Raw genomic sequence first — 11,931 nt, 5'->3', positions numbered from 1 at the left:
GAGAGCACTACGAGTGAGGTCACTGTACTGACTCCGTTGGGGTAGTCAATAAGGGTTAACAAACTGTTTAGAGATGTTCCTCTAGAGGTTCAAGGAGTTATCTTTTTGGCTGATTTGATGGAACTGTCTTTTAGGGAATTTGATCTGATACTGGGAATAGACTGGTTGGTTAAACACCGAGTGAGCTTAAATTGTGCCACGAAAAGGGTTGTACTGAGAATTGCGAAAAATAGCAAGGTAGCCATAATTAGGGAGCATCAAAACTACTTGTCGAATGTGATTTCTGCATTGAGGGCCGAAAAGTTGGCTCTTAAGGGATATGAAGCGTATCTGGCTTACATCAGTGTTTTAGATTCTAGGGATTCTTCGGTAAAGGATATTAGGACGGTTAAGGAGTTTCTAAATGTCTTTCCTGAAAAGCTAACTGGATTACCTCTAAATCGTGAAGTAGAGTTTGGGATTGAGCTCCTTCCTGGTGCAGCTCCGGTGTCCATCGCCCCTTATAGAATGGCACTGAAAGAGCATGTGGAGCTTAAGGCCCAGATTTAAGAGTTACTGGATCATGGGTTCATCTGTCCTAGTGTGTCTCCGTGGGGAACACCAGTACTATTTGTGAAAACGAAGGATGGATTCATGCGTATGTCTATTGACTATCGTCAACTGAATAAGCTGACCATCAAGAATAAGTACCCTCTATCGAGGATAGATGATCTGTTTGACCAGCTCTGAGGGGTTTCAGTTTTCTCTAAGATTGATCTACGGTCAGGGTATCACCAGTTGAGAGTTAAAGAGGCCGACATGCATAAGACGACATTTAGTACTCTCTATGGTCACTACGAGTTCCTAGTAATGCTATTTGGACTGACGAATGCACTGGCAGCTTTTATGGATCTGATTAACCAAGTGTTCCAGCCCTATCTGGATCGGTTCGTACTAGTATTTATTAATGATAAACTGGTGTATTCGAAAACTGAAGATGAACATGATGAACACCTCAGAGTGGTTCTACAGATTTTATGAGTGAAACAACTATACGCCAAGTTCAGTAAATATGAGTTCTGGTTAGGTGAAGTAACGTTTTTGGGACATGTGGTTTTTGCTGAGGGGATTAGAGTCGATCCTCGAAAGATTGAGGCTGTCTAAGATTGGAAGTAGCTTAAGACTGTATTTGAGATCCACAGTGTTCTGGGACTGGCAGGGTATTATCGACGATTTGTGGAGGGGTTTTCTCTTATTGCTGCACCCTTGACTAAGCTGCCACGTAAAGGTGTGCAGTTTAACTGGACTGACGCGCAGTAAGAGAGCTTTGAGAAGCTAAAGACTGTACTGACGGAGGCCCCTGTTCTAATACAGTTAGAGTCTAGAAAGGAGTTTACTGTGTACAGCGATGCATCACATGTCGGTTTGGAATGTGTATTGATGCAAGAGGGTAAGGTGGTAGCGTACGCGTCTCGTCAGCTTAAGACTCATGAGGCAAATTATCCAACTCATGACTTGGAGTTGGCCGCAGTGTTGTTCACACTGAAAATTTGGAGGCATTATTTGTATGGTGAGAAGTGTATCATCTACACTGATCACAAAAGCCTCAAGTACCTCCTCACTCAGATGGAGCTGAATCTTAGGAGCGTAGATGGATTGAGCTGCTTAAGGACTACAACTGTACTATTGAATACCACCTTAGTAAGGCTAATGTGGTGGCTGACGCAATGAGCCGTAGAGCTATGACTGACCTGAGGGCGATGTTTGCTCGCCTCAGTTTATTTGATGATGGTAGTCTGTTGGCTGAACTTCAAGTTAAACCGACGTGGATAGAGCAAATTAGGAGTAAACAGATAGATGATGGGTTGTTGGGTTTTCATTTCTGACAGGTTGAGAGTGAGAATACCGAGGATTTTGGATTGAATAGCGAAGGGGTGCTCTATTTTCGTGGGAGAATCTGTGTACCAAAAGATACTGAATTGAGGCAGTCGATACTGTGAGAGGAGCATAGTAGCCCTTATGTTATGCATCCTGGAGGAAATAAGATGTACCGCAACCTTCGTGAGTTATATTGGTGGCTAGGTCTTAAGTGAGAGGTTACCAAATTTGTGGCTAAGTGTCTGACTTGCCAACAGGTTAAGGCTGAGCATCAGTTACCTTCGGGTTTGTTGCAGCCAGTCAAGATTCCACTTTGGAAGTGGGAAAGAGTGACTATGGACTTTGTTAGTGGGTTACCTCTCACACCTACTAAGAAAGATTCTGTATGGGTCATCGTGGATCAATTGACCAAGTCTGCCCACTTCATACTGGTTCGTACCGACTACTCTCTACAGAAGCTGGCTAAATTGTATGTGTCTGAGATAGTGAGACTGCATAGGGTACCGGTTTCGATAATATGTGATAGGGATCCTCGCTTCATGTCACGGTTCTGAAAGAAGCTACATGAAGCTCTGGGTACAAGATTGGACTTCAATACTACGTTCCATTCTTAGACTGACTGTCACTCAGAGAGGTTGATTCAGACACTGGAGGATATGGTGAGAAGTTGTGTGATTGATTTCCAAGGCAGTTTGGAGAATTACCTACCGCTAGCAGAATTTGCTTAAAATAACAGCTATCAGTCTAGCATTCAGATGGCACCCTACGAGGCATTATATGATCGTAGGTGTCACACACCTTCATCTTGGACTCAGTTGGGTGAACGGTGTGTTCTGGGTCCTAAGCTAGTTTCTGATACTGATGATAAGGCTAGGTTGATTCAAGACCGACTGAAAGCAGCATTTGATAGGCAAAAGTCCTATGCTGACCTGAAGCGTCGAGAGATTGAGTATTCGGTAGGGGACTTCATTTTTCTTAAGGTCTCGCCGTGGAAAAAGGTACTGAGATTTGGTTGCAAGGGTAAGTTGAGCCCTAGATTTATTGGACCTTACCGTGTCCTTAAGTGAGTGGGACCAGTTGTTTACCAGTTGGAGTTACCTTCAGAATTGGATCAGATTCACAATGTGTTCCAAGTGTCTATGTTGAGGCTCTACTGCTCTGATCCCATGCATATTGTTCCTCTTGAGGAGATCAAGGTTAGGCCAGATCTGCCTTTTGAGGAGGAGCCGGTTCAGATATTGGAGCGAGATGTAAAGGTTCTAAGAAGAAAATTCATCCCACTGGTTAAGGCTCTTTGGCGTAATCATAGCACTGAGGAGGCCACGTCGGAGCCTGAGGATGCGATGTGTCATCAGTATCCTCATTTGTTCTGATCAGGTAAAATTTTGAGGCTGAAATTTTCTTTAAGGGGGTAGAGTTGTAACACCCTAAAATTTGTATTTTTTTTGTGTATTTATGACATAACTGTGTATCTACTTCAGTGGTTAAGTGTTCTGAGAGTGTTTGAGAGGTCTTGAGTTCAAGCCTTAGCTTGGACAAATTTTTTTGTTTTTAAATGAATAAACCATTATCTCTAATCAGTAGGCTTATAAATAAATATTGGTAAAATAAGATAGAATGGGCCTGCGGGTCTGGTGGTTAAGTGGAGTGGCAAAGTGCTGATGGACTTGAGTTCGAGTCTTAGTGTGTGTAAGGGAGTGTTTTATTTTGCTACTTGTGTCGTGTAGGCGTTCTAGTTTAGCTGAAATACTGAAGAGTTTGAGTGGAATATGAATTAGGTGGTTGAGGGAAGGGTGGAAGGTTTTGGAGATTTGATTAAGGGATATGGTGAGAAAATTAAGTAGTGAGGAGTTTGAGAACATCCAAATTGTGGTTGCAAGTTCGGCTCTCCCCCCTTACTTTTTAATTTTCTAACAATTTGTTCACTGATGTTTTGTTTGCCCATTACCAAATTTTTTTCCTCACCCTTTTTGTTTCTCTTCTTTTCTCCAAATTTTAACGTTGTCATTTATTCCCTTCCCCCTCTACCAAAACTTCTGCTAGATTCCCTTTCCTCTTATTTTTCCTTTTTGAAATTTCGACTTCTGCTTCTGACGCTTTCTGTTAATTCCCTTTCTGTCGTTTTTCCTTCTTTTTCTTTTGGGTTCTAGCGTTTCCCTTTTTTTCTTCTGCTATTAATTTCTTTTGTTTTCTATCCTTCGTCTAGTGACCACGACTTGTTCTTCTGAATCTTTGAGCATTAACGGTAAGCTCTACTAGTTTATTTATCATCTAGTTGTTGTTCTTTGTCTAATAGGGGTTCTAATTCTTGATTAGGAGGCCAGTAAGTGGCTGCGGAACTCTTCTCAGTGCCATTGAATTGTAAATCCACTGGTGTTCGATTGAAGGTAAGGTTTGATGATTGAAGTTGATTGGCATTATAATTTCATTTAGTTTTGTTAAGTACCATTGATATTGGGTCTTTAAGAATTGTCAGCAGCGAATTATGAGAGTGGTGACCTATCTTAGTCAGATCCTTAGTCGGGGTTGCTCGGTTTTAAAGGTAAGTGATGAATGGATTGAATGAATCATTGTCAATGTTTTGGTTTCAAATTAACTATTAATTAGGACTGATTTTCAGATTTCTTTGTCGACTATAGGTGCTGGTGGCCTCGAAAGTGCTTTTAAGTGACAAACAAACCAGGTGTGTAAACACAACTCTGAAAATGGAAATTGGTGAAAAGCTGAAAAATGTGATTGCCGACGCATGAGAGTACGGCCACTCGTGTGGTAGGCCATGTGATCAAATGTAGGCGTGTGATCGACGAGGTTGGCCATGTGCGATTCATGGGTGGAGTTGAATTGGGCCGTTTGGGCCCCACACGGGCATGTGGGAATATTAGGCCAGGCCGTGAGATCCACACGGCCAAGGTCATTTTGGACCGTGTGGGCCACACTGGCATGTGGGTCCATTTTTACTGTTTGACTGTTAAGGTTGCACGAGTCGCCCGAGTCAACTGTGGACCTACTGTAGGGTCGGTGAGCTTACCTAAACCCCTAATTGACTGAAATGACTGTATGACTGATACGATTATCCATGTTATTAAGCATGATGATGTCTTACTGGTTTGATACTGTATTCCCTGATTTTATGCATTATATTATGTTTTAGCATGTCATATATGTACATTGCATTGCGTTGGGGTAGGGTTATATTGTTCGGAGTAAGTGTACTAAAAGGCCTCGAGCCTAAATTTCTGGTAACTTAGCTGCAAACTACTGTCTAGTGCCGCAATCGATACTTTTTAGAGTGTAGGGATGGGTGGGTTGATTATATCCCCACATGGAGTGTAGTGTTGGACGGAGTTGGAGTGTAGAGGCTGGCTGGGTAGGATTTGATACTGCATATTTGTTACTGTACTGAGTATTGATATTGTAATGGGCCCCAAGGCCCAAATGCATGACTGCTTCTGTATAGTAATGGGCTAAGGCCCTAACTGAAACAGAAATTGTTACCGAAATAGGCTTAGGCCCAGACTATGATTGCATACTGTCTGCTTGTTTATGTGGGGATTACATACTGAGTTTTTGTAAACTCACCCTTTTGATTCATCTGTTCAGGTAATCCCCAGATTTAAGCGGATCGGAGTGGCGGAGGACTTAGCTATGAGCACACGACTCCTTTTTACTATTTCGTATTTAATTAGGTTTTTTTAAGAGCTTTATTTGGGGTATTTTTCTGTAATAATGGCGGCTATGAGTTTTTGCTTAAAATTATGATTTTATACTGCTTTATGTTTTATATCTACTAGAGGTAGATAAAGTATGAGTTTTTAAAAGAAATGCTTGTGTTTTAGCAAAATACTCACAAGGACACAAACTGCTTTAAAAAGCTTCTGCAACGTATAATATTTTTCAAACTAACGACTGAATAAAAATAATTATTTTAGGATTAATAAAAGATAACGATGAGATCTAAACGGAAAATGTTTTAAGCAAAGTTACAACTTTTCAACAAGAGCATCGATTTTCAAACTCACTATCATGTGTCATCGCCAGATTCGGCCATAACATCCAGGATGGGTTTGGGGTGTTACAGAAATGACCTATTTTTTGTCCATACAGGCAGAAATATGAGCGTGTGTCTCAGCTTTGTGTGACACACGGCCTGCCGACACCGATGTCTGTCCCCTATAGCTTTCAAAGGGTTGCAAGTCAGGCTATTAGATGGCCTAGCACATGGCTTGGCACATGGGCATGTGAGGTCATTTCGAAGGGTACATGGCATAGCATACGGTTGTGTGGCTTGGTCGTGTGACCCAAGTCAGTGAGTTACACGGACATGGACATAGGCTGGGGCACGACCATGTGTCCCTACTTCGAATGTGCATACAGCATGAGACACGGGTGTGTCTCTTGACTGTGTCAATCACACAGCCTGGTCAAACAACCGTGTGACCCCTACAGTTTTAAAAATCTTTATTATTTTCTAAAAAATTCTATAAGTTTTTGATTTAGTCCCAACTTCTAATATGTTTTTAGGGCCTAAGGGCTCGTATAAGGGACGATATGCATGTTATGAATTGGTTTTTCTATTGTTATTGATATGAATTAAAATGTTCAAATTTTTTGTTCATTTTGAGATGAAAACACTAGTAATGCTCTATAACCCTAGTTCGGCGACAGATACGGGTTAAAGGTGTTACATTTACTGGTATCAGAGCTATGGTTTAATTGATTCTCATACTGAACGTAGTGTGTAATAGTCTAGCTATACATGTCATTATATAACTTGTGATAGTGTGATAACTCTTGACCATTCTGAAACATGTTTTCTTATAGCAATGGCATCTAACCGAGCTGACTCTGATGAAGTTGAAAGTAACGCAATGGCCTCCGTTCACAGAGCAACGTCAAGTGGTTCAAGGCCCGTATCTAAGGGCTAGGGAGGAGAGACTAAAGAAGCCTTCCTCCAGATGATGAGTGAGTGGATAATCGAGTTCGTACGAAAGAGCCCGGTGGCTTAACGTCATCCACCGCCACCTGTTCCTCAACTGATCCCTGTTGTTCCTCAAGGCTCGGAAATAACGTGAGTTAATAAACTGCCAGTCGAAAAAATTCACAAATATGGGGTTGAAGAATTTAGAGCTACAGTCGATAACGATCCTAAGAGAGCTAAGTTTTGGTTAGAGAATACTCTCAGAGCTTTCGACGAGTTGTCCTGTAAATTGGCTGAATGTGTAAAGTGTGATGTATCTCATTAAAAGACTCGGCGTATCAATGGTGGAATACCTTGATTTCAGTTGTGCTGAGAAAGCGTATCGACTGGGAGTTATGTCAAGCTGAGTTTAGAAAGAAGTATACAAGTCAGAGATTCCTTGATCAGAAACGTAAAGAATTTCTCGAACTTAAGTAGGGCCGTATGACAGTGTTAGAGTATGAACGAGAGTTTGTCAGATTGAGTAAATATGCCTAGAAGTGCATTCTGAGTGAGACTGCAATATGTAAATGGATCGAAGAAGGGTTAAACAATGATATAAAGCTTCTAGTCGAGATTCTCGAGTTGAAAGAATTCGTTGTTTTAGTCGATAGAGCACATAAAGTCAAGGAGCTTTGCAAAGAGAAAATAAAAGCTAGTTTTAAAGCTAGAGACTCAAGAAAAAGATCAACTGGGAAGTCGTATCAGTGGTCATCGCAGAGATCGAAAGAACATCATAACCATTTGAAAACTTCAGTGGGATACCCTAATAGAGACCGAGGTAAACATTATGCAGGTTCAAAGACACAAGCTACGTCTGTGGCTAGCATAGGTAGCGTTAAAGATAATAAATCTAATTGTCAACGATATGGACGCTGACATTTTGGCGAGTGCAAGGTGAAAGACAGGGCGTGTTTCGAATGTAGTTTGTATAAGCATTTTATTCGTGATTGCCCGGAAATATATAAGAAAGAAAATTTTTAGAATGTTCAACCGAGCAACACTGCCACAAGGGGTAGACCACATCCTGGAAATGTGGGTAGTTGTCGTGGTGGAACAAAGATTCTATTGTGAGATCTAAAGTACGAGCACAAGCTAGGGCTTACGCTATTCGTGCATGAGAAGAAGCTTCAGCGCCAGATGTTATTACTCGTACTTTCTCTATTTTGGATATTGATGTTACTACTTTGATTGATCCAAGATCAATCCATTCGTATGTATGCACGAATTTAGTATCTAGTAATAAATTACCTGTTGAGTCCACTGAATTCATGGTTAAAGTGTCGAACCCCTTAGGTTAGTATGTATTAGTTGAAAAAGTTTGCAAGAACTATCCTTTGATAACTCGGGGTTACAATTTTCTGGCTGATTTGATGCTATTGCTGTTTGATAAGTTTGATGTGATTTTGGGTATGGATTGGTTGACTCTGCACAATGCTATTGTGAACTGTAGATGAAAGCTTGTTGTATTGAAATGTTAGAACAGTGAGACACTTCAGATTGAATCAGATGGTTTGAATGGGTTGCCTATTGTTATTTTAGCTATGTTAGCATTAAAATATGTGAGAAAAGGTTATGATGCTTACCTTACATATGTATTGGATTCTAAAGTATCTGAGTTTAAGCGTGAATTAGTGCCAATGGTTTGTGAGTATCCTGATGTATTTCCAGAGGAGTTACTTGGATTACCGTCGATCAGAGAGGTTGAGTTTGCTATTAAGTTAATACCAAAAACATAATCGATATCGATAGGACTGTACAGAATAGCTCCTACTGAGTTGAAAGAGTTGAAAGCACACTTGCAAGAATTGACAGATATGGGTTTTGCTCGACCTAGTTTCTCACGTTGGGGTACGCCTGTTCTGTTTTTTAAGGAAAATGATGGATCAATAAGATTGTGTATTGATTACCGTCAGCTCAACAAGGTTACAATCAAGAATAAGTATCCACTGTCGCGAATTAATGATCTGTTTGATCAGTTGAAAGGTGCAACAGTGTTCTCAAAGATTGATATTCATTCTGGTTATTATTAACTACGAGTTAAAGATTCGAATGTGCCTAAAACTACGTTCAGAACTAGGTACGGAAATTATGAATTTCTTGTGATACCGATTGGTTTAACTAATGCACCTACAGTATTTATGGATTTAATAAACAAAATCTTCAAACCGTATTTAGACAGATTCGTTGTGGTATTCATTGATGACATTTTGATATATCTACGAGACGAGTTTGAGCATGCCAAGCATATGAGAATTGTTTTGCAAACTTTGTGTGAAAAAATTATTCACTAAATTTAGCAAATGTGAATTCTAGCTTCGGGAAGTAGGATTTCTAGGACATATTGTGTCAGCCGATGGCATTAGAGTGGATTCGAGCTAAATTTCAGCTGTCGTAGATTGGAAGCCTTCGAGAAATGTATTTAAAGTCAGAAGGTTTTTAGGTTTAGCTGGATATTACAAAAGATTCGTCAAGGGATTCTTGATGATTGCTACACCGTTGACAAGACTGTTGCAAAAAGACGTTAAGTTCACATGGTCAGAGAAATGTCAACAAAGCTTTAATCAATTGAAAGAATTTTTAACCAAGGCACTGGTGTTAGTTCAGCCACAGTCGGGTAAAGAATTTGTGATTTATAGTGATGCTTAAACGATTTGGGTTGTGTTCTGATGCAAGAGGGCAAGGTGATAGCATATTCCTCTAGACAATTGAAATCACACAAAAAGAATTATTCGACGCACGATTTAGAGCTTGCAGCGATTGTATTTACTTTGAAGATTTGGCGACACCATTTGTATAAAGAAAAATGTCATATCTTCACGGATCATAAAAGTCTGAAGTACTTGATGTCACAGAAAGATTTGAATTTGAGACAGGGCAGATGGCTCGAGTTATTGAAAGACCATGATTTGATCATTTATTATCATCCGAGAAAGGCTAATGTTGTTGCTGATGCTTTGAGTAGAAAGTCTCTATTTATTTTTGAGCTTTGAATACGAGATTGATGTTGATTCATGATGGTTCGATTTTAGCTGAGTTAAAAGCTAGACCGATGTTTTTACAATAAATTTACGAAGCTTAGAAATGTGACGATATATTGATAGCTAAACGAAAACAGATTGAAACAACACCTAATTTAGATTTTCATGTTGGTTCCGATGGTAGTTTGTACTTTAAAGGTAAAATTTGTGTTCCAAGAAATCCTGATCTCGTTCAGAAGATTTTACAGGAAACTCACAATGGTGGTTTGTCTATTCACCCTGGTAGCAATAAAATGTACAGTGATCTGAAACAGATGTACTGGTGGCCATGCATGAAATGAGAAATTTCAGAGTTCGTGTCCAGATATTTATTTTGTTAGCAATTTAAAGCCGAGCATTAGGTACCTTCTGGTTTTTTACAACCAATGATGATTCTAGAGTGGAAGTGGGAACGTGTCACGATGGACTTTGTACCGGGATTACCTTTTTCTTTGAGAAAGAAAGATGTCGTTTGGGTTATTGTTGATCGTTTAATGAAATCCGCGCATTTCATTCCAGTGCTTATAGATTATTCACTCGAGAGATTAGCAGAGTTATATGTTGCTGAGATTGTCAGATTACACGGGGTGCCAGCTTCTATTATTTCTATAGGGATCCTCGATTTACATCTCGATTCTGGAGCAAGTTACATAAAGCTCTAGGTACTCGTTTGCACATTAGTATCGCATTTCATCCTCAGACCGATGGTCAATCCGAGTGAGTAATTTAGATACTCGAAGACATGCTTCGATGTTGTGTTTTGGAGTTAGAAGGTAATTGGGAAAGATTTTTGCCATTGGTTGAATTTACATACAATAATAGTTATCAATCGAGCATTAAAATGGCCCCGTACGAAGCTTTGTATGGACAAAGTGTAGAACTCCATTGCACTAGATTGAGCTCAATGAGAAAAAGTTGTTCGGTATTGATTTGATACCAGAAACTGATGAAAACGTTAAAATGATACGAGAAAGCTTGAAAGCTGCTTCAGATCGACAGAAATCTTATGCAGATCTGAAAAGAAAATACATGGAATTTCGAGTCAACGACAATGTGTTTTTGAAGGTATCGCCCTAGAAGAAAGTTTTTTTATTTGGTCGTAAAGGAAAGTTAAGTCTGCGGTTTATAGGGTCGTATGAGATCATTGAGAGAATCGGGCCAGTAGCTTACATGTTAGCTTTGTCGTCTGAGTTAGAAAAGATTCACAATTTTTTTCACGTATCGATGTTACGACGATATCAATCAAATCCTTCACATGTGATTTCACCTGTGGATATCAAGATATAGCCAGGTATGACATACGGTGAATAACCCATTAGAATTATAGCTCGAGAGGTTAAAGAATTTAGAAATAAAAGTATAGCTTTAGTAAAAGTTCTCTCGTAACGTCACGGTATAGAATAAGCCACCTGGGAATCAGAAGAAGCTATGAAAGTGCAATACCTGAACCTTTTTTTTTGGTAAGATTTTCGAGGACGAAAATTCCTTCAGGGGGAGAGTTGTAACAACTTATTTTTAGTAAAATTGAAACAGTGATTTTGGGACCACAAATCTGACGAGTAAATTATTACTTTATTATTATTTAGTTTCTACGATATTTTAGTAAGGTCGTATAATAATTTCGTTAAGAAATTTGGATGTTTGCATGCTAAATTAAGAATAAATGACTTAATTGTAAAAGGTCAAAAGTAGATTTCTATAAGTTAAAGGTGTCAAATTGCTATGAATTTTTAAAATGAGTGGACTTAAATGGTAATTAGACCATTGTTAGTAGTAGTGGACAAAGATGGGCATGAGATAGATATTTTAATTAGTTTAAGTAAAGGTTAATTAAGTAATTTGATAAATAAATAAAGTAAAATATGTAAAAGACAAGGTATAATCTTCTTCAAGTGAATTTTCCACCGAAAATTAGATGAGAGAAAGGCCATAGCTAGGGTTCTTGGTTCGATAACTTCTAATGCTTGCATGTAAGTGAAATTTGTCTAGCTTTTAATGATTTCTATGTTTTTGGGATTGTTGTAGCTTAATATAGCTAGACCAGGGACTAATTTGGAAAACTGTTAAAGGTTTAGAGTTATACCATGAACATGTTTG

General features: G+C 39.3%; 1 protein-coding gene across 1 annotated transcript; it reads left to right on the top strand.

Annotated features, from left to right (window-relative positions):
• Nucleotides 1-1,706: 1,706 nt before the first annotated feature.
• LOC128033771 (uncharacterized) lies at nucleotides 1,707-3,230 on the top strand. Its single transcript, XM_052621849.1, has 5 exons — nucleotides 1,707-1,793; nucleotides 1,869-1,940; nucleotides 2,115-2,404; nucleotides 2,594-2,855; nucleotides 2,946-3,230. Exons 1-5 carry the CDS (start codon nucleotides 1,707-1,709, stop codon nucleotides 3,228-3,230), a joined length of 996 nt encoding a protein of 331 aa, XP_052477809.1.
• The last annotated feature ends 8,701 nt before the right edge of the window (nucleotides 3,231-11,931 follow it).

Source organism: Gossypium raimondii, chromosome 2 (genome assembly GCF_025698545.1).
Source record: "Gossypium raimondii isolate GPD5lz chromosome 2, ASM2569854v1, whole genome shotgun sequence".
NCBI classification, from domain to species: Eukaryota; Viridiplantae; Streptophyta; class Magnoliopsida; order Malvales; family Malvaceae; genus Gossypium; species Gossypium raimondii.
This window is presented reverse-complemented; position numbering and strand designations above follow the sequence as displayed.